General features: G+C 44.9%; 1 protein-coding gene across 2 annotated transcripts in view; it reads left to right on the top strand.

Annotated features, from left to right (window-relative positions):
• Pccb (propionyl-CoA carboxylase subunit beta) overlaps positions 1-21,226 on the top strand; it is a 67,498-nt gene extending 46,272 nt beyond the window's left edge. For both annotated transcript variants that reach the window (XM_059268457.1, XM_059268458.1), the window contains exons 10-15: positions 10,526-10,649; positions 17,811-17,918; positions 18,123-18,223; positions 18,578-18,676; positions 19,728-19,827; positions 20,981-21,226. In XM_059268457.1, coding sequence (XP_059124440.1) covers positions 10,526-10,649; positions 17,811-17,918; positions 18,123-18,223; positions 18,578-18,676; positions 19,728-19,827; positions 20,981-21,102 — 654 coding nt within the window. In that variant the 3' untranslated portion in view covers positions 21,103-21,226. The remainder of the gene's footprint in view (positions 1-10,525; positions 10,650-17,810; positions 17,919-18,122; positions 18,224-18,577; positions 18,677-19,727; positions 19,828-20,980) is intronic.
• The last annotated feature ends 1,569 nt before the right edge of the window (positions 21,227-22,795 follow it).

Below are 22,795 nucleotides of genomic sequence, written 5' to 3'. Positions count from 1 at the left end.
CTTAATGTCCGCACAGGTGGAGAATGCAGTGGCCTGTGGCTAGGGACCACCAGGCAGGATGTTCTGGTACGAGCTAGTGGCTATAACATCTTGAAGGCTCAGGTAGATTTGAGGGTTGGGCCAGCAGAGCTCAGGGGATTTAGAAGGCACTGAGGTGCACAGAATTCATGCCTTATCCTGGCTTGGAGCGAGGCAGGGTTGATCCTTGTTGGGTATTACTGTCAGGTGCTTCTGGTCAGTCTACCTTGTCTTCCTGGAGAGCAGGGAGTAAGTGTGAGGCTCAGGATGCATGGTGCCTCTTCCTTTGTGAAACCATGTCCTGGTTTGATCAGCGAAGGCAGCTGTTGGGCTCTGGGTGCATGTGCAGGTTGCAGATTCCTGGTGCATGTGCAGGTTGCAGATTTCTGGTGCATTTGCAGGTTGCTGATTTCTGGTGCATTTGCAGGTTGCAGATTTCTGGTGCATTTATTTGCAGGTTGCAGATTTCTGGGCCCAGTTCCCAGCAACTCTTGCTTGGTGGGATATTGATGATTCTGTGGGCTCAGCCTGTCCTGGAGCCTGTGACCTGTTTCTTTTCTCTTATTCTGGGAGCCTGCAGGAATCAGTAGGCATGGCCAGGCTGCCCCTCCTCATGACTGTGTTCTGTATCGTTGGACAATAAATCTTACTATAAACTATAGGGGAGCATTCACAAAAGATTTTGAATGAGGGCAGAAAGAAAACATTAAGTTTGATAAAAGAAAAATTACAAATAATTGGCTGGCACAGCAGGTGTAAAAGTGCCTGCCATCAAGCTGAGTTGAGGATGATCCCTGGGACCTCCTGGTAAAAAGAGAGCTGACTTCCACAAGTTGTTATCTGATCTTCATATGCACGCTGTGGCACATATGTGTGCGCACACACACACACATTTTATAAAATAGTTTGGAGATGGCTGATCTTGGTTGTCAGCTGGACTGCATCTGGATCAATTAAAACCCAAGCTCCTGGGAACTCCTGTGAGCAATTTTCTTAATCATGTTGTTGAAGCAGAAAGACTGACCCTAAATCTCACCCACACCTCCGGTGCAGCCCAGATGAAGGACATGGAAGAAGGGGATTTACCTTTGCCTGCCGCCCTCACTCTTACTGGCAAGTTCTTCTGTCCTGTTTCTGTGGACAGTATTAAATCCAACTTCTTCAGGATCTCAACACAGGCTGAAGACCAGCAGCTCTCCAGGAATCCAGTTGGGACAGCTGAGACATCTAGACTTGTGAACTGAACAGCTGCCAGATTATTAATTAGCCTTTCTGTCACGCGACAGCCATTGTTGGAATACCCAGACCACATCCTGTGAGCCAACTGAATACCTTCCCTTTTACTCTCTAGCTGTCTATTTATGTGCGCTGTCAGTTCTGTTCCTTTACAGAACTTTGATGAATACTGTTGGCCCAGTGGTTAAGATACTCACTGCTCTTACAGAAGACCCAGGTTTTGGTCACAGCATCCACATGACAGCTCACAACCATCTGTAACTCCAACTCCAAGGGATCTGATGATGCCCTCTTCTGGCCTCTGCAGGCACTGCACACACATGGTATATATACAGATGCACACCAAACACTCATACACATAAAAATAAATAGAAAATATTTTAAAATTATAAGCAATACTTCTCTAGACTATAGATGCTTAACTACTAAAATAAAAGTACCCCAATACCTGGAGAGAAATCTGTTAAACAGTTCCTGGATAAAAGAGAAAAATATGAACCAAATGGCAGAATTCTTTTTGTTGTTTTGAGACAGGGTAACCTGTCTGTGTAATTGCTCTGGCTGTCTTGGATCTTGCTCTGTAGGTCAGACTAGTTTCAAACTCACAGAGATCTGCCTGTCTCTGCCTCCCAAGTGCTGGGTTTAAAGGCATGTGTCACCACCACACCGCTGAATGATAGAATTCTAGCATTGAATGAAAACACTGTGTATCAAAACTTCTGGACTCTGCTTCAAACAGCGACAGAAGAGTGTATGTCTTGAAACAATGAAAAAGACAAATGACCAGGCAAATTTAGTTCCCATCTTAAAAATATAGGGACCCTTCCCCAGAAAACATCCCAGATATCACAACTACAGACAAATGAAGAAACTGGTGATGTAGGAGATGAGTCAGGGGCAGACTTAAACAAATGGAGATATGCCCTTGTTCCTTGACATGGGTTAGTATAAAATGCTAGTTCTTCCTAAGTTTATATTTGAAGATGGTCTGAATAAACACTTTACAGAACTAGACAAGTTTATACGTAAGTACACAAATCCTGGGAATGTGCTGCAAAAGCCGCAAACAGGACTAGCCATGTCTGTATTCAAGCTTTCACAGATAAAACCGTGAGAGCCTGGCCTGTAAATAGACCACCGACGTGGAACTGAAGAGCTAGAAATAAACCCAGGAGAGTTTTAGTGGATGATAAAAATAGATCCAAGCCCAGGAGCAAGGTTGCTTTTCTTAGTCAAAGATGCTGTGACAGCTGGAGAGCCACTTGGGAGGATACGGACTGTCTGTTATGTGACTAGAGAGGGTCAGCTGGATGTGGTGCTGGAGGCTGTGATCTCAGCACTTCGGAGGATGAGGCAGGAGAAGCCTAAGTTCCAGGCCAGCCTGGGCCATGGAGTGAGATCTTGTCTATACAAAAACAACATAAAAAACAAATGGGTCAGAATTCCATCTGAACAGTAAATCCATGGGAACATTACCCAAAAGACAGGTGAATCTTTCTATGATCTTAGAAGGTAGAGAAATGCTTTTCAATTGTTGCTTAAATCTACTTCAGTTAAAAAAAAATTCCACTGTTCATGGAAACAAATGTAAAAGCCAAAGGATGGTAAGATGGTAGAAAACATTTTCCATATCTGAAAGTATTGATATTCATGGCACAAATTCCTACAAATCAAGGGAAGAAAGACCAAAAATGATAGAGAAGTCACCTAAAAACAAACAGAAACATCGAAAAGACGAACATGGCCCTTAAACATGTGAGAAAATGTTCAAGTCCAGTCCTCATGATGGCTAAGTGGGTAAATGGCTCTCTGGCCATTCGAGTGTGAGGGCCTGAACTCAAACCCCAGAACCATCATAGTCTGGACACGTAGCAGGGTTGGTGCTGGGATGGGACAGGACATAGGGGGGTTCGAGACAAGACATATCTCCAGTGACCATAAGCTCCACCTCCCACCTTTACACGCCCACCCCACTCCATTACTAAGGCTGTCATACTATGAAGGGATAAATCTGCTCTTGGACTCAGAGTACAAAGATCTATATATATATCTCTACAGACATCTTCACAAACACCCACAGTGGTGAGTTTTGCTAATCTCATAGGTGTTTATTAGTTCAATTGTAGGGTCCAAGAAAATGCTAAAGGAAGACCCCACACTCAAATAGTATGTAAGAGCAAGGAGTGTTTATTAATATTCTAGAATGTATGCGGGGTTGTTCACCTGTACAAAATGTTAACGACCCTGAGAGGAGCATGCAAGCTCTTTTTAAGCATAGCTAAAGAAATATCAGGGATGGTTAGGTCATCTCAAACATAACTGGTTAAGCAGGCAGCAGTTACATTAGTATACTTTTAATTGGTTGAGGTTCTATCTTTGGACATACGTGGGTAAGTTTCAGGGGGGTTGCAGGAACTGCCCTTGAGACATTGTGGGGCTGACTCAGGCCTTGTTTGTGCTCTCTCCCTCATCCCTGAATGTAATTTGTTGATAAATGGCCCTTTGTTGGGAGAGACACCTGTTTGCCCCATCAGAGAACTGAAACCTAAATTCAGTTGTAGAAGTGGGAAAGTTTAACCCCTTCATTTACCCCTTGAGATTGGCTCTATCTCGAATCCTTAAGATGGGTCTAGGGGCTGATATTGGGATCTAATAACCATCAGCTTAATGGTACCCAGACAGGAATTATCATTTAGTTAAGGCATCAATTATGTAAGAGCCAGCAGCAATCAGCAGAAGCAGAAGGGCCAAAGGCCCTGTGATAGCTGACAGAGTTCCTATCTAGAAGGAACGTGGAAATGAGAATGGGGACCAGTCATTTATTTTATCTCAGGTTCCCATGACAGGGAGTTTTCTTCTGATCTAACATTTCATCCTGGTGGGGAACAAGAAGCAACGTACTCTCTTCTGTAATTACTTCCTGCTGACGTTGTTGTCAGGGCTCAGGAAGTCTGGAATGTTAGTCAAAGGCATGGAGGGAATTCAGGCAATGGGGCATCCATCAGAAATGTCTAATTCATTGACCCAGCTGAAGAGACAGGGAACATTCGCATTGGCTGTACTGGTCCACACCAGCTTTTAAAAGTCCAGCACTTGTAGTCATTTGGAGCAGGTTGTAGTCAGCAGCTGATGCTTGGATGTGTTTGTCAGCCAAGTGGAAATCTGCTGAGATAGATATAGACTAGGGACAGAAGTTAAAATTTAGGAACTTAAAGGAAAATATGTTACATTTGGAACTTTCAGGCCCATAGTCCTAGGAATTGGGAAAGAGAGGAGTCCCAAGCCCAGGATAGAGAGAAATACCATCCTCAGGAATAAACAGGTGGGGAAACTTAGGCTGTACTTATCTGGAGTCCTTTTGATCTGTGAGAGGTGGATTCAAGTTTTATGTCTCTCTCAATTTTTTTGAAGCTTATATGAATTTTAGTTTACAAAAAGACATAAAAATTTTAGATACATTAGCATTACCAATCTGTACTGAAATCCACATTGTAGAAAAAACAGGTAATAGTTGTCTGTAAAACAGCTGGAGTAGATTGACACCCTCAGGTCAGGTTTTTCCTATCTCCACTCAGCCAGATATTTTTACTTTAGACAAACTTCTCTTTTCCTCCCCTTTTCTTTACTGTTTCAGTCGCCTGCCTCTTTTTCCTCAGACAATATAAAAACTTTTATTAAAGTCCTTCTTGTAGTTTCTTTCAGTCTAATATATTTTATGTTTTTTGTTTTAAATTCAGTATTTGCAGGTATGAGAAACCAAAGCAAATACAGTTCACGTCCCCTCTGACCTTTTATTTATTTATTTTTTATTATTTTTTCATTTTAAATTTTTTAATTTTTATTTTGCAATACAATTCAGTTCTACATATCAGCCACGGATTCCCTTGTTCTCCCCCCTCCCGCCCCCCTCACCTTCCCCCCAGCCCACCCCCCATTCCCACCTCCTCCAGGACAAAGCCTCCCCTGTGGACTGAGATCAACCTGGTAGACTCAGTCCAGGTAGGTCCAGTCCCCTCCTCCCAGGCCGAGCCAAGCGATCCTGCATAGGCCCCAGGTTTCAAACAGCCGACTCATGCAATGAGCACAGGACCCAGTGCCACTGCCTGGATGCCTCCCAAACAGATCAGGCCAATCAACTGTCTCACCCATTCAGAGGGCCTGATCCAGTTGGTGACCCCTCAGCCATTGGTTCATAGTTCATGTGTTTCCATTTGTTTGGCTATTTGTCCCTGTGCTTTATCCAACCTTGGTCTCAACAATTCTCGCTCATATAAACCCTCCTCATTCTCGCTAATTGGACTCCAAGAGATCCACCCGGGGCCTAGCCATGGATCTCTGCATCCAGATCCCTCAGTAGTTGGATGAGGTTTCTAGCCAGACAATTAGGGTGTTTGGCCATCCCATCACCAGAGTAGGTCAGTTCGGGCTGTATCTCGACCATTGCCAGCAGTCTGTTGTGGGGGTATCTTTGTGGATTTCTGTGGGCCTCTCTAGCACTTTGCTTCTTCCTATTCTCATGTGGTCTTCATTTACCATGGTCTCCTATTCCTTGTTCTCCCTCTCTTTTGTTGATCCAGCTGGGATCTCCCGCTCCCCCAAGCTCTCTTTCCCTCGACCCTCACCCTTCACTACCCCCACTCATGTCCAGGCTGTTCATGTAGATCTCATTCCATTTCTCTGTCATTGGGCGATCCCTGTGTCTTTCTTGGGGTCCTGTTTTCCAGGTAGCCTCCCTGGTGATGTGAGTAGCAGTCCAGTCATCCTTGTTCCACATCTAGTATCCTCCTATGAGTGAGTACATATCATGTTTGTCTTTCTGAGTCTGGGTTACCTCACTCAGGATGATTTTTTTCTAGATCCATCCATTTGTCTGCAAACCTCATGATGTCATTGTTTTTCTCTGCTGAGTAGTATTCCATTGTGTATATGTACCACATTTTGTTTATCCACTCTTCAGTTGAAGGGCATCTAGGTTGTTTCCATGTTCTGGCTATTACAAACAATGCTGATATGAACATAGCTGAACAAGTGCTCTTGGGGTGTGGTTGAGCATTCCTTGGGTATATGCCCAAGAGTGGTATAGCTGGATCTTGGGGGAGATGGATTCCCAATTTTCTAAGAAAGCTCCATATTGATTTCCAAAGTGGTTGTACAAGCTTGCATTCCCACCAGCAGTAGAGGAGAGTTCTCCTAGCTCCACATCCTCTCCAGCATAAGGTGTCCTCAGTGTTTTTGATCTTAGCCATTCTGACAGGCATAAGGTGGTATCTCAGAGTTGTTTTGATTTGCATTTCCCTGATGATTAGGGATGTTGAGCAATTCCTTAAATGTCTTTCAGCCATTTGAGTTTCCTCTGTTGAGAATTCTCTGTTTAGTTCTATAGCCCATTTCTTAATTGGATTGTTGGGCATTTTGATGTCTAATTTCTTGAGTTCCTTATATATTCTGGATATCAGTCCTCTGTCAGATGTGGGGTTGGTGAAGATCTTTTCCCATTCTGTAGGCTGTCGCTTTGCCTTGTTGACCGTGTCCTTTGCTCTACAAAAGCTTCTCAGTTTCAAGAGGTCCCATTGATTGATTGTTTCTCTCAGTGTCTGTGCTACTGGTGTTCTATTTAGGAAGTGATCTCCTATGCCAATGCGTTCAAGACTACTTCCTACTTTCTCTTCTAGCAGGTTCAGAGTAGCTGGATTTATGTTGAGGTCCTTGATCCACTTGGACTTAAGTTTTGTGCACGGTGATTTTTATGTTTTTTCTTTTAAATTCAGTATTTGCAGGTATGAGAAACCAAAGCAAATACAGTTCACATCCCCTCTGACCTTTTATAACTTCCCTCAAAACTTGTATTTTAAGATATTCTTTGACATTTAGATTTTAACCCTTTTTTCCCCATCTAATCATTTACCAGAGACATAAGCAGTTATTATCGCAAACAATCAATTTTAATTTTTTTTTTTTTTGGTTTTTTTCAAGACAGGGTTTCTCTGTGTAGCTTTGCACCTTTCCTGGAACTCGCTTGGTAGCCCAGGCTGGCCTGGAACTCACAGAGATCCGCCTGCCTCTGCCTCCCAACTGCTGGGATTAAAGGCATGCGCCACCACTGCCCGGCTCAATTTTAAATTTTAAATCATGTTCCTTTGGTGGAAAATTACATCTGAAGCCTGTTTATCTTTTTTTTTTTTTTTTTTTTGAAACCTAGTAGCTTTAGAAAAAGCAGGGCACTGGTGGCACACACCTTTAATCTCAGCACTTGGGAGGCAGAGGCAGGCGGATCTCTGTGAGTTCGAGGCCAGCCTGGGCTACAGAGTGAGTTCCAGGACAGGCTCCAAAGCTACATAGAGAAACACTGTCTTGAAAAAACAAAAACAAACAAAAAAGTCTTGATTTTTACATATAAAATGAGCTAACCAACTGGCTATAGCCTTGTGGAAGAATCTGGTTGCCTGTTGTTGCTAGGCTGACAAAGTTATAGTTAGCCTAGCCATCAATACCATCAGAGATCTGAGAAGGATAAACTATAACATGAAGTACAATCTAAATGGCCTGTATATCAGTTAAAAGCACAGAGACTAGTCTGTTATCTAGACAGCCATCCCAGACTCCTGTGGTCTCCATAGAATTGGGGCAGAGTTACCAGAACAGCATCAGTCTTTGGCTGCTGAGCCTATAAGGTGAGTTTCCTGTAGAGGAGGAACATGGGGAAGACTGACTTTATTTTGTCTAGGCCAACTGGGGCAGTCAACTCTCCAGTGTCCTCCTTGTCCACAGTCCACAGGTCCTGGTGGCAGGTGTTGCATTGGGGCATTTTATCCAGTGGCCAATGTTACCAGCAATCCAAGTGGAGTCATCATGATGTTCCATATCTTCTTTGGAGACCTCAGAGTTACTGCCTGGAGCTGGGAGTCTCTGTCTGTATTAGTAAGCTTTTTAATGAAGTAATTTAAATGCCATATTTGTCAGATCTTTGATAGTTTTGAGGATCTTTATCTCTTAAATATATCTGAGTTAAACAAACTTAGGCTTAATCTTGAAAATATATCTAAGTCTGCTAACAACAACCAGGCCATTATGTTACCCTATAGATACATTAGTCAAATAGACCTCTCAGGTCCTGCTTTTATCTTGTAAGCATTTTTCCCTATCCATAAACATAAGTATATTCTTAGACATTATAGGAGCAGTTAGTCTGCACTTTTCATTTACGGACCAGATATGTGATGTTGACAATTTTTAAGAAACAGGTTTGGACTTTTCTATGAAACTCTAAATAGCTAAGTGCTTTAGTCCTGCCATTTCATAGAAGGCCAATCATATAGAACCCTGCAGAGCTGTGATATGACGACTAATTATTATTATTATTTTTTATAATTTTATTTAACTTTATTTTATGTGCATTGGTGTGAAGGTGTCAGATCTTCTGGAACTTAAGTAACAAACAGTTCTGAGCTTCCATGTGGGTGCTGGGACTAGCCAGTGCTCTTAACCGCTGAGATATCTCTCCAGCCCTGATGACTAATTATTAACCTACATATTTTAATTATACATTGTATTTTTAAATAAGTTGTATAGGTACAATAACTTAAACAAGGGTAGAAATATATATATATATAAAATAACAAAATTAACCTTAAATTTGTATCAATATATAAAAATTAATACCAATGTGAAATATTTTAGACCAGTAGTAGTTTTTTCTTATAATGATGAATAATAATTCATAACCACCCCCACTAAATGATGATGAATATTTATAACCCACCAAATCCGAATGTCCAAAAACCATTTCTATCATCTTTTGGGGATGTGGGTGTCATGTTCTCTAGACTTTTTTCCTGTTGTCTGTGGGTGAAGGCACCTTTTAGGGGTCCCTGAGAAAATTTGAGATAATGACCAAGTCCTGAGAAAACTAGTTGTAACATTTGTCATCCAGTCTTAGGAGAACTCAAGCAGGTCACACCATTACAGGACAGAGTGACATCATTACCACTTGATGTGAGCTACTTAGAAGTTACCATGGTATTCCAAATATGAAGAAATTACAAACAAACGAACAAGAAGTCACTCTCCACGTGATGACTTGTTTTTTGTCTTCAGAGATATTATGATGGACATTGAATACTGATGTATGAAAAAGTTAAAGGGGACCAGAGACTGGATCCCTGAAAGTGCAAGCTGCTCAAGTCTGTGTGAGGTGATGTAGTAAAAATTAGTGCTGCACTCACTGACATTATCTGCTTTACAGGTCACTGCACTTGTGTTAGGAAGTTTCCTTGTTCTTAGACAGTAAGCAACTCAGATAAAAAAGCATGTCTGTAACTTAGTCTTAAATGATTCAGAGAACTTGATGTACATATATCAAGAAAAAGAGACTGTCATGGGAGAGATAATGGTAGGAAAATGTTGATGAGGCATCTGGGTAAGGATTCATGAATATGTTTTGTACTGTTCTTTTTAAAAAAGATTTTGGTGTGTGTGTGTGTGTGTGTGTGTGTGTGTGTGTGTGTGTGTGTGTGTGTAGTATTTGTAGAGGCCAAAAGAGGGTGTTAGAGCCTCTGGAGCTGGAGTTACAGGTGTGAGCTGCCCAACATGGGTGCTGGGACCCAAACTCAGGTCTTCTGCAAGAGCAGCAAATGCTCCTAACCTCTGAGCCGTCTCCCCAACTCGTTTGTACTATTCTTTGTTTGTTTGTTTGTTTTTTGAGACAGGGTTTCTCTGTATAGCTTTGTGCCTTTCCTGGAACTCACTTGGTAGCCCAGGCTGGCCTTGAACTCACAGAGATCCGCCTGGCTCTGCTTCCTGAGTGCTGGGATTAAAGGCGCGTGCCACCCCCGCCCGGCTGTACTATTCTTGATGGCTTTTGTTTGTTTGTTTGTTTGTTTGTTTGGTTTTTGAGACAAGGTTTCTGTGTGTAGCCTTGGCTGTCCTGGAACACGCTCTGTAGACCAGGCTGGCCTCAAACTCAGAGATCTGCCTGACTTCTGAGTGCTGGGAGTAAAGGTGCATACCACCACTTCTTGGCTCTTCTTGATGTTTTTATGTAAGCTTGAAATTGTTTCATACAAATTGCCACAATTAATGCCAGATTCATAGTTTAGAATTTTTACAATAAGCTGTGCTGTGTGTGAGGGTCCCACTCCACCCCATGCAACAAGGGAGAGATAGCTGTGCTGAGCTGGGCTGTCTGTTGTCCTTTGTAAAGCTGTCTGCGGTTATGTATCATAGCGTTTTTGTCTCAATCATTTTGATCTCAGGAGGAAATTTATCCCTACAGGTGATTGATGAGAGAGAGTTTTTTGAGATCATGCCCAATTACGCAAAGAACATTATTGTTGGCTTTGCAAGAATGAATGGGAGGACCGTTGGAATCGTCGGCAACCAGCCCAAGGTGGCCTCAGGTAGGACATGGGCCCCAAAAACCTCTGACTGGGTGTAGATAACAGTACTGCTTGCAGTCTTGGTGTCCATCTGCCTTCTGCCCTTCCATGACCAGGGGAGAGATTCAAAGGCATGTGGTGAAGGCATCTCTCTCTCTTAGCATTAAATATTTCAAAAGTTTCTTTCACAGCTCTGCTCTCAGGTTCTCATCTTAGAAGGTCTGGGATTTTAAGCGTTGACTTTCTGTTCTCCCTTGCTGAGGGGACTGGTGTTTTCCTTGTGTCTTCAGTGGCTCTGTCAGTGGCTGCAGACACAGTACTCATCACCTGAGACATGAACAGCATCTCTCACATTGGGTGACATGGCCACATCTGAGTCCTGGATGGCTGAGGCGACCTCCTCATAGCTGTGCCATGTAGGTGGGGACTGTGGGCACTGCCTCTCTTCACTGTTGTCCCTTAATTTGGAAAACAGAAGTTAGTGTTACTGTCAGCTGGGTAGTATATGCCTGTATATGCCTGTAGTCATGACACTAGGTAGGGTGAAGCAGGAGAACCCCAAGTTCTAGGTCAGCCTGGCTTGCATAGCAAGACCCTGCCTTAACGAAACAGCAGCAGCAACAGAAATCACACCACATGGCCGTTTTCCTCATTAGCATCTATTACATTCACTGTGGGCTGCATCACTGATGCTTCTGAAACCTTTTAAGACCTTAGGCCCATACTTGTGCCTCATTAGCAGCAATTCCCAGCTACTCCTAACTACTGAATCTCTCTCTCTCTCTCTCTCTCTCTCTCTCTCTCTCTCTCTCTCTCTCTCTCTCTCCATCCATCTATCTCCCCCCACTTTTCTCTCCCTGTCAGATAGAATATTCTGACTGTATATTCCTGGCTGGCCTCAAACTCATAGAACTCCAGCTGCCTTTGCTTGCCCAGTGCTCAGTCCTGGGGTTAAAGGTGTGTGCCACTGTGTTTGGCTTGTCCCCGTGTCTTCTCTAAGCGGTGTATGATTTTCGCCCTTGTGTTTAGGTTTGGTTGAATGTGAGTTAGCTTTGTGAGTTCGCTTTGTTCTTCTGCATGTGGAAATCCAAGTTATCTCTGTTTCTAGATTTGGGGTCTTTTCATCATGAAAGGATATGCTGACTGTGGTGTATTTTGATTTGGGTTCTGTTTTTTAAATAGACTTTATGTAAGTAAACTGAAAAAAATCGTGTGTGTGTGTGTGTGTGTGTGTGTGTGTGTGTGTGTGTGTGTGTGTATTTGGTGGGGGGGGGTCCAAGTTTATTGGTACTTTGTATGTACACTATTCTGAACTCCAGCCATCATTATTCAAGATGATGTACTTTCTGTGTGCCTTTATATAATTGTTGTTGTTTGAGACACGATCTTTCTATGTAGCCCTGGCTGTCCTGGAACTCACTACATAGACCAGGCTGTCCTCCAACTCACAGAGATCTGCCTACCTCTGCCTCCCAAGTACTGGGATTAAAGATGTGTGTCACCACACCCAGAATTATATAATTTTCTTACTGGATTAGCTAGTAGAATACTGAAAACCAGTTGTGTGGGTCTCTCTAAGCAGCCTTGGCTGACCCTTGAACTCAGAATGTAGACTAGGCTGGCTTCCCACCTGCTGTGTCTGCTGCCCCTGTCTGTGTGGGGACTGATTTCCTGGGGGCGTCACTTCTGTCGCCGTAGATGTGATCATGGCTGTAAGATTTTGGTAGATGTTTTATAAAATCTGTAAAATTTCTAATGGGCTGGGGGCTCTTCCCCCTTTTATTCATCTTAAATGGCCATTGGATTCTGTCAGATGCTTTCCCTGCATTTCTTTATATGGTCAGTGACTTTTTCTTTAGCCTGTTAAATTGACAGATTAATACATTAACTGCTTTTCAGTGGTGGAACCAAATTTGCTTACCTGATTTAAATCTCATTTGGTTGTGATATACAGTTCTTTTCATTCACTGTTGTTTTTCACAGTGTTTTGTTGACTTTCCTGTGTGTTGGTGAGAGATGCTGAGCTGTAGTCCTTTTCTGTTCTTTGGTCTGGTGTTAGGATAATGCTGCTATTATGGAACCAAGCTTCCGGCACCTTCCGTATGATCTGTCTGGATGGCCCCCAGCTACTGCCTTTGGGCTGTTTGAAAACGCTTTCTCTTGCTGTGGTTTTGAGCAGTGCTCCCCACGCTTCAGACTGGCTGAGCTCTGGACCAGGCAAAGCAGGAGAGTGTCTTATGGTCGTCCAGCAGCCGTGCCAGCGGAGAGTGGATTTACACAGTAACTTGTGCACGAAGTCAGCTCTGTATCCTCCAGAACCAGGGAGGGCAGGTTTGTGCTTCAAGCTGGAGACTCACACATTGAAAACATGTGTAACTGTAGTGTAAACGGTGACATGCACAGCTCTCAGGGCAGAGATTGCCGCTTAGTGGTGGAGGCCTGCCCAGCCTACACAGGCTCTGGGTTTGAGTTCCGGTGCCTACCTTCACCCCCACCCAGGGAAGCCCAGCTCTCAGGTTCTCCTTGAGACGGTCCTGACAGTGTGACGACAGTGCCACACTCTCCTGTCATCACCCAGAGCAGGCATTGCCCATTGTTGCATAGTGCTTTCTGAGGGAGCCTTGCTTCTGGGTGTTAGGTCACTGATGGCTCCCAGGGTTCTCTGTGTACTCTGGAGATGAATCCTTTGTAGTACTGGGAACCTTGTGTTTTTCTTGATTTGTGACTGTTAATTTTTCTTCTTCTTCTTCTTCTTCTTCTTCTTCTTCTTCTTCTTCTTCTTCTTCTTCTTCTTCTTCTTCTTCTTCTTTTTCCCTCAGCAGGGAGTTGAGAGGTGGGAAGGGGCGACAGGGTTTTGCTCTGTAGCCCTAGCTGACCAGGAACCTGACAGTTATTCCAGATGGGCTTTAAACATGTCATGATCCTTCTGCCTCAGCCTTCCAGTTGCGAGACTGAGGCGTGCAGGATCACACCTGGCCTTACTCCTTTAAGAACATTTAACACATGTGTGTGTTTTGCCTGCATGTATGTGCACCACATATGTGCCTGGTGCCAGTGAAGCCAGGAGAGGGCATCAGATCCCCTGGATGCTGGCTGTGAGCTGCCATGTAAATGCTGGGAACCCAATCTGGGTCCTCTGGAAGAGCAGCCAGTGCTTTTAACTGCTGAACCATCCTTCCTTCCTTCCTTCCTTCCTTCCTTCCTTCCTTCCTTCCTTCCTTCCTTCCTTCCTTCTTTCTTTCTTTCTTTCTTTTTTTTTTTGTTTTTTGTTTTTTTTTTTTTTGGTTTTTTGAGACAGGGTTTCTCTGTGTAGCTTTGGAGCCTGTCCTGGAACTCGCTCTGTAGAGATCTGCCTACCTCTGCTCCTGAGTGCTGGGATTAAAGGTGTGCACCAGCACTGCCCAGCTTCCTCCTTACTTTCTTTTTTTTTTTTTTTTTTTTTTTTTTAAAGAATTATTTATTTATTATGTATACAGCGTTCTGCCTGCAGGCCAGAAGAGGGTGCCAGATCTCATTATAGATGGTTGTGAGCCACCATGTGGTTGCTGGGAATTGAACTCAGGACCTCTGGAAGAGCAGTCAGTGCCCTTAACCTCTGAGCCATCTCTCCAGCCCCCTCCTCCTTACTTTCTTAATGGTTTCCTTTTATGCACAGAAATTTTGAGAATCTGATTAAGTCTCAACTGGTGATGTTTTCATTTGTGGTTGGAGCGTCTTGGGCCCTGTCCTCTGGAAGTTGTAAGGTTAGCCCTGAACTCTGCAGCTCTGGGCTTCATGGTTGGGCCCATGACCTATTTTGAATGGATTTGTGTGTATATAAAGAAAGTCATTAACTCTCATTCTTTTCTATATTAGATACTTTTTAAAAAAGTATCTTTGTGTGTGTGTGTGTGTGTGTGTGTGTGCGCGCGCGTGTGCGCACATATGTGTGTATGTGTATATAGGTGCATGTGTGGAGGTCAGAAAACAACCTTCATGTGGGTCCTTGAATTCTACCCTGTTTGAGACAAGATCTCATCACCTCTGCATACACCAGGCTGGTCCTGATCTCCAGGAGGACTGTCCTACCTCTGTTGGGTTCCCATTTGGCCCTAGGAACACTGATGTTACAGGTGCATGCTGCGGGGCCCTGCTTTTCATGTGGGTTCAGGGACCCACCAGTCACCACACTAGACAGCAAGTGCTTCAGCCACGGGGTGCTCTCTAGCCTTGCGCATCAGCATTTCTCACGGGACCCCTTTCTCCACTCACTGGCTGCAGCCTTGGTGCTTGTTCATTTCTTCACACACAGCTGTCTTGATGCCTGTCGTGCTAGCCCTGATTACTGTAGCTTCATAGTTTTTGTTGTTGTTGTTGTTGTTTTGTTTTTGGTTTTACGGTTTTTTGAGACAGGATTTCTCTGTGTAATATCCCTGACTGTCCTGGAACTGGTTTTGTAGATCAGGCTGGCCTCGAACTAACAGAGATCCGCCTGCCACTGCCTCCTGAGTGCTGGGATTAAAGGTGTGCGCCACCACCGCCAGCTACTTTATAGTTTTTAATCTGGGGTCTTTTTGATGTCTTGGGGACATTTGGCTATGTTGAATATGGTTTTAGTTGTCACAAATGGGGTAGTAGGCTTCTCTCATGGATAGAAGCCAGAGATAACTGCTCAACATCTCTATGCACAGGACAGCCCCACAGCAAAGCTTCTCCAGATTGCTGCCCCCTGCTTCCAAACTGGGAAGCCCCGAGTCCTCAGCAGGTTTGTACACACATGCATGTGTGCTGCTAGCAATGGGACCTAGGGTCCCACTGCTCAGGCCAAGTGCTCTGCCTCAGAAAGACATTTGTAGCCCAGTCTGAGTTTTTAAGTTAGCTTCTACAAGTCTTTGACTCCATATCTTTTTCTTTTAAAAAAAATCATTTTATTTTCATTGTACTTATTATTAATGTGGGTGCACATATGTGTAGATCTGTTACAGTTTTGGCTGAGTGGTGGCCGCACTTACTCTTAATTCCAGCACTCAGGAGGCAGAGGCAGGTGGATCTCTGAGTTTGAGGCCAGCCTGGTCTACAGAGCAAGTTCCAGGACAGCCAGGACTGTTTCACAGAGAAATCTTGTCTCAAAAACTCAAAAAAAAAAAAAAAAAAAAAAAAAGTATGTTACAGTTTTGATTAATAAACTCAACATTATTTACATGGTATAAAATAATTTAAGTAAAATGGAATTAAAAATTGAGCTCCTCAGTCACACCAGGCATATCAGTCACACATGGTAGGTAGCCACCCATGTCCAGAGGCCCTGCCTAGAAGACTGCAGTCAGATCATTGTGTCCCCACAGCAAGTCTTCAGGCGCTGAGCAGTGGGGAGAGTGTGTCTCACCAGCTTCATTCTGTTGTCCCATGAGTGTAAAAGGCTGTTGATAAATTGCTTGATCAAATTGTAGGCGTTTAATCAATCCTCATTTAGGGTTTTTTTAATGTTTATTCTGTGTGTACGAGTGTTTTGCCTGCACGTGTGTCTGTGCACCGTGTGTGTGCACTGTCCATGGAGGCTCCGAATCTCTCTTCTATGTGCATTTCTTCTGTCTACTCTGCTCCATTCCTTCACATACATTATTACATCATTTGTTCACTCTTTACTCACTCATTCTCTCATTCATTCACTCTCTCACTTTACTTTTAAATCTCACACTTCTCCATTGTCTTGTTCTTTTACACTTTTCTCTCTGCCCATTTAGCTACACTCCTCACTCAACACACATGCGCACACACTCACTCCTGCCTTCTCCACAGCTCTTTTCACAGCAGTATCTCCATAACTTTGCACTTTTCTCTCTGCCCATTCTGCTGCATCTCTCAGCACATACCACACACTCTCACTCATACGTTTACTCTACTCTCATGGCCAAACTCTGCAGTTATATGTTACATTTTCAGGGTCCGACCCATTCTTATAATATGATAAATCACAGTTTCTCTCAGGCTAGGAAGGTCATGCTGACCAGACGGTGTAACGCTTGGCTAAGCACACAGCTCTGAGTTGGTGAGGGTTCCCAGACAGAAAGTAAACAGTTGGGCAAACCTTGAACCTAGGAGTACATACAATTAATTACTGTAGAGGGTTATGTCTACCGAAGTTGCTTCAGTTCTGACCTTGATTCAGCAATACTGGTATCTTGTCTTTGTGTATTTTCTGCAGGGGCAGCTTAGTCTGTTTTGAATTTGTTCTGAAGTCTAAAATTAGCTGTCTTTGTGACTGAGAATACTGTTACTTTCCTGTGTCAGTAAAGAAAAATATTCTGGTATTATTTTTATTCATCAGAATTATACAGCTTAAACAGAAATCATCTTCCTGACCATCCACACCTATAAGTATGCCCAAAGATGGAATATTTTCTTGAGATAAACACTCAAGCAGTGGGAAACACCCATAGCAGTTCTTAGGGAAGAAATGTAGTGGCACATGAGAGAAATTACAGACAGGAAACAACCGGTTTCCACAGCCAGTGACCCCACGGCCTTGCCAGGTGGGGCTCCCCATCAGGTGGGTCTGGTGGGCCACTGTTGTCACTGCTGTACATTCCCAAGGTCCTCAGCAAGTCCCCCTTTTTTGTTTAATAAAAAAAGAAGCATGTAAGTCTCTCTTAGGGCAGCAAGTAACGTGGATAAATTTAAAGTCTGAAGATGATTGCAAGCCCCTTGAGTATGTGGGGGACTTACTAGTACCCGCTAGTGGCCCGCTCAAGCTGACATTACAGAGCCATGTCCTTTAGGCCTCCTACAATGCTGTAGGAGGTGCTGACTTCCCTCCTTTGCAGGTGAAGAACCTCAAGCTGGAAAGGGAACTTCCCAAGGGCGATAGCTTGATGGAGCATAGAGCCAGAGTCCAGCTCTGCTTTCTTTAGAACCCCTCTGAGTGACAGTTACCTAACTGAGGGTCTCCTTGGGACAAACCAGGCTGGACTTGAGCTGACTGCCCTTCAGTCTCTGGGAAAGAGCTTGGCTAGCTGTCCCAGACTGTTCTGCCACTACTGCCAGCCCAGCCCTGTTTGCCTGGCATGAGTGCCCCTGAGGGCAGTCAGATGAACCTGCACAGCCTTGGAAGCCAGGACTGAGTGCTTGATGGGGGAGTAGTCCCACTGTGGACGGAGCTGGCGTTGTCTAGAAGCTTCCCATGGATAATCTGTTTCCTTGTAGGGTGCTTGGACATTAATTCATCTGTGAAGGGGGCTCGCTTTGTCAGATTCTGTGACGCATTCAACATTCCACTCATCACTTTTGTTGATGTCCCTGGCTTCCTGCCTGGTGAGTCTTGGCGCAGGTGGGTGGGAGAGGCAGTTGTGTTCAATATATGTGGAGGTCTCTCATGGTCCCCAGAGCTCTGACTTCCCTGTTTTCTGTTGTCCAGAAGATAGGGCCTTCTGAGGATTGACTCTCTCTGAGGTTGTCACAGCCATGAGACCTTGCAAGGGCTTTAATGTTACCTGATAACTCTTTCTCATGACCTAGGTACGGCACAGGAATATGGTGGCATCATCCGACATGGCGCCAAGCTGCTCTATGCATTTGCTGAGGCAACTGTGCCCAAAATCACAGTCATCACCAGGAAGGTAAGGACCTCCTCTCAGAGCCTGTCCCCTGGGAGCATGTCCCCTCATGCTTCCAGCAACTGGCTGAGGTGGTCTGCCATGAAGTGTCCTGGTCTGGAAGGAGGCATGCCTCTTGCTCACTACTGTGAAATGTCTAGGGGGCTTTTTCTGGTCCGTATTGTGTTACAGGGGTGTCCACGGTCTCCCAGCATCAGGGAAATCCATCAGTAGCAGGTGGTGTAGACTATGAAAGTCTCTGGACCTTGGCCTTGTGGGGCCAATAGGGCATGGCCCATCTCCCTTGGCTTTCTAGAGTGTTTGGGGATATGATTTGCTTGTCCCTGGTGTTGACACTCAGCATTTGGTTTGTTTTAGGCCTATGGAGGTGCCTATGATGTCATGAGCTCCAAACACCTTCTTGGCGACACCAACTATGCCTGGCCCACAGCTGAGATTGCAGTCATGGGCGCAAAGGTAAAGACATCTAGCAGCACTTTCCTGAGCCCAGGAACTCTCCTAAGAGGCCAGATCAGGGCTGAAGGGAGCAGGGCCTAACCCAGGAAAGCCCCCTTCCTAGCCAGCCTGCCCCGTGTCTTCCCAACAGCAGGGACATGGATCGGTGTCTTCATGGCAGAGGAAAAGATAGCTTTGGAAGGGACCCAGAGAGAGAGAGGAGAGTCAGCTGAATTTACCTTTGGGACAGAGTTTCTCACCACCTCATCTCATCTCTTGGGGAGCCTAAAGCCACCCCTTCCCATCCACTAGAAGCTAAAGTTCTATCTTTGGTGGTTTTCCCCGGCTTAGAAAACGCTATCAGGGTCAAGCCAGTTGACTCTCCAGGGTTCTAGAGTGTTCCCACTTGAAGGCCAAGCCCTCCACATGTGCTCCCTGGGTCAGTATCTTAGTTTGAGTTTTATTGCTGTGAAGAGAGGCCATGACCATGGCAACTCGTTATAAAAGAGAACATTTAATTGGACTGGTTTACAGAGGTCTAGTCCATTATCGTCATGGTGGTGTGCAGGCAGACATGGTGCTGGAGAAGGAGCTGAGAGTTCTGCCTATTGATCCTCAGGCAGCAGAAGGAGATTGTGAGCCACACTTGGTATAGCTCAGTGTGTGTAGCTTAAGCATGAGACCTCAAATCCCACCCCATCCCCCAGTGTCACACTTCCTTCAACAAGGCCACACCTCCTAATAGTGCCACTCCCTATGACCAGTCCTTCATACACATGAGTCTGTGGATGCCATACCTGTTCAAACTACCACAGGAAACACAGTGCTTAGTGGAAAACAGGCTAAACATCCTGGCTTCAGAGAACCATAAGGAGTGCAGAGGGAGAGTGGAGTAGAATCGGAACCACAGCCCAGCATTCTGTACTCAGCCCCAGAGCATGAGAGGTAGCCCTGTGCATGGCCTATCTCTTTGCTCTGATTGGCTGTGAGGTTCACAGCCGCAGAGTGACAAGGAACTGATGGCTGTCTGTGTTGAGACCCCACTCTGGGGAAACTTTAATTCATCTCACAGGGTGCTGTGGAGATCATCTTCAAAGGACGCCAAGATGTGGAAGCCGCCCAGGCAGAGTATGTGGAGAAGTTCGCCAATCCTTTCCCTGCAGCCGTGAGAGGTGGGGCCCAGTGGGGGCAGGTGTTGTCCATCTGCCCAGTCGCTTGCTTGTTCCTTCTAGAAAGTCCTACAGAGTCATCTTTATCTTTGCCGTTGTATCTGCTGCCTGGGGAGTGATGGAGCTGCCCCCGGGCAGGATCTGGCGCTGCACAGTGGGCCTGAGCAGGCTGCTGGTGGCAGGGTTCTGTTCCTAGGTGATGGGCCAGTCATCCAGTCCACTCCAGACCTGTGGCTGAAAGCCTCTCCTCCCCTCGCTGTGTTCTGGCCTTAGCTGGGTGGTTCTTTGGGTTTCGCTGGGACTGTTTTCACTGAAGTCGGCTGCTAGCTTGACAGTCCAAGATGGCCTCTCCTTCAAGGTAACGCTAGCTGCTTGCTGGTCCTTCCTCACTTCTCCAGACCAGCCCGGGCTTTTCTTCTTGGTGTCCCAAGAGTAGCTAAAAAGGAAGGGAGCTTAGGCCCTGTGGCCTAGGTTTGAGAAGCTCCATTGTCATTTTGTCACATTGTATTGATAAAAGCAAGTCACAGGGGCGGGAAGAAAACTGACTGTCTCTCCATGGAGGAAACCAAGTTTTACTGTCCGAGGACCATGGACAGGGATGGAGAAGTTGTTGTATGTGTTTTTTCTTTTTAAAAAATTTGTTTTATTATTTATTTGTCTATGTGTATGTATGATGTGTGTGTGCATGTGATGGGCGTGTGCATGCGCACCTACAGAGGCCAGAAGAGGGCATCAGATCCCTTTGAGCTGGAGGTACAGGCAGTTCCGAACTACCTGAAGTAGGTTTAGTGATCCCAACTCAGGTCCTCTGGAAGGAAGAGCAGTAGTGCTCTTAACTGCTGAGCCATCTCTCCAGCCCCATATATACTTTCTTAATTTTGTTTCCTGTTGAGTCCGTCCTGGCAGGGTGGAGGCCCTGGATCGAGGAAGGAAGGGAAAGGCCACATTTTCCTTATCTTGCCTAGTGCTCCTATGCCAAAGGTTGGGAGCTTGGCAGAGCAGGGAGGCCTCAAGGGTCTGAAGAACGTTTGTAGGCCTGGCATCTCTCTGCCAAGTCAAGCGCTGCCCACACTGTTGGCCTGTGGGGCTGAGAGCGTGGCTGGGGTAGATGACTTCAGCCACCCACACAATGATCCCGCTTTCTTTGATCCACCAGGGTTCGTGGATGACATCATTCAGCCGTCCACTACTCGAGCTCGGATATGCTATGACCTGGAAGTCTTGGCCAGCAAGAAGGTCCATCGTCCTTGGAGGAAACATGCAAACATCCCATTGTGAACTGCTCAGAGGAAATAGACCAACAGTTGAACAACCGACATTTAGTAGCCCATCCCTGCCTTTTATAATCATGAAAAATGGGATCTACCGGCCTTGGAAATTGATTAAATTTTAGAAAGAGTTATTGTGCCTAGTGTAAAATTATTTGCTGTATTGAAATCTTAGTTGGTATTTTTTTGAGTAAATACTCCATTTTTATGGTAAAAATCTCAATCAATACAAGAAAACCAGAAGGAAAAAAAAAGGTTTATAGTATTGGAGCTGGCCCTGTTGACACTAAATGTGGCTCATGTGGCCCTCAGGTGGTCGTCATGTTGGAGCTTGATCTCCCGTGTGGTGATGGTGAGAAGTGAGACATAGTCGGGGTGTTGAGGTCAGCTTGGCCATGCTTTGTGCTCTTGAAGGTTCTGAGTTCTTAGTCTTTCCCTAGCTGCGTGTTGGCTGTGTGACCTCTACACGCACACAGGCACACACTCACATGTGTATGCCGCATCATGTGATGCAGCCAGGGTGATTCTCACCAGAACTTCACCAACAGTTCACCACCTTACCATTGGATCTCCGAACTGTGAGCTAACTAAACCACTTGATAAAGTTAGCCTGCCTTCAGTATTGCGTTATAGTAATAAAAACACACTAATACAACATACCTTTGTATCTCCCCTCAAGGAATTAATTTTTATCCCTAGGTAAGATAATATGGTTTTAGGACAGTTTATTTAATATGCCTCAGTTTCTTTACTGTTGAGTAGGAATGTTAGAGTAAGCTCTGATCCTCTATGAATTGTTGATGGTTACATGAGGTTTCTACCATTCCAGGCTGTCTAGCAGAATAGATTCTCAGTAAGATATAGTATCCAATATTGCCTTGTGTGATTTCCAGATCATGAAGGTGTTCCTATGTTTCCAGACACTTTCGTTATGAAAATGGTTGCGCCTATAAAGTGTTACTAGGACTATATCATGTGCTTGGCACCGAGTCTCCAGTTGTTAATATTGTGCACGCGCACAAGTGTGCGGTATGTGTGTGTCTTAAGTGACTGTTCTGGCTCTTGTGTGTGGTCAGAGGACAAACTTGGCAGGAATTGGTTTTCTCCTTCCACGATGCAGTCTGAGGATCAAACTCAGATCATAAGCTTGGTGGCAGGTCCCTTTACCCAAGATGTCCCTCGATTTGGATTTGTCTGGCTGTCTCCTAATGTTTAGTTGGAGGTAAGAGTCATAATTGTCCCTTTGCTGTTACATCAGAACATGACATAGGTTTCCCATTGTGAATGTTACTGGCGTGTGGGGCGTTCAGCCCTGCCTGTCTGCAAGCTTTCTGTTCGTTGCTGGAGCGTGCTTGTCGGATGTGGAGACTTCAGTGCTATCTTCACTCTGTGGTGTTAGTTGGAGGCAGCACTTTGCCTGCTCTTCCCTGGTGTCAGTTTAGACCTGTCTTCACTGTGATTTCACTGGTACATTTTGAAGCTCACAAGGGAAGCTCCTTCAAGCTGGCCTCTTGGGCTTTGATCTTTTAGTAATTATTGGAGAACTTCCTTATGTTCTGACACCAGGGAATAGGCTAGGTTCTTCCTGCATCTCATTGTCCAGCCCCAGAGCCTGTGCTTTCTCTAAGGAGCAAAAGTTAGGATGTTCCAATGTGAACATCCAGCAAAACATGGGGTTGGATGTCCACATCGCCACTAGGATG

This window comes from Peromyscus eremicus, chromosome 7, assembly GCF_949786415.1.
Source record: "Peromyscus eremicus chromosome 7, PerEre_H2_v1, whole genome shotgun sequence".
Lineage (NCBI taxonomy): Eukaryota > Metazoa > Chordata > Mammalia > Rodentia > Cricetidae > Peromyscus > Peromyscus eremicus.
The sequence above is the reverse complement of the archived record's forward strand: the minus strand, read 5'-3'. Positions and strand labels throughout refer to the sequence as shown.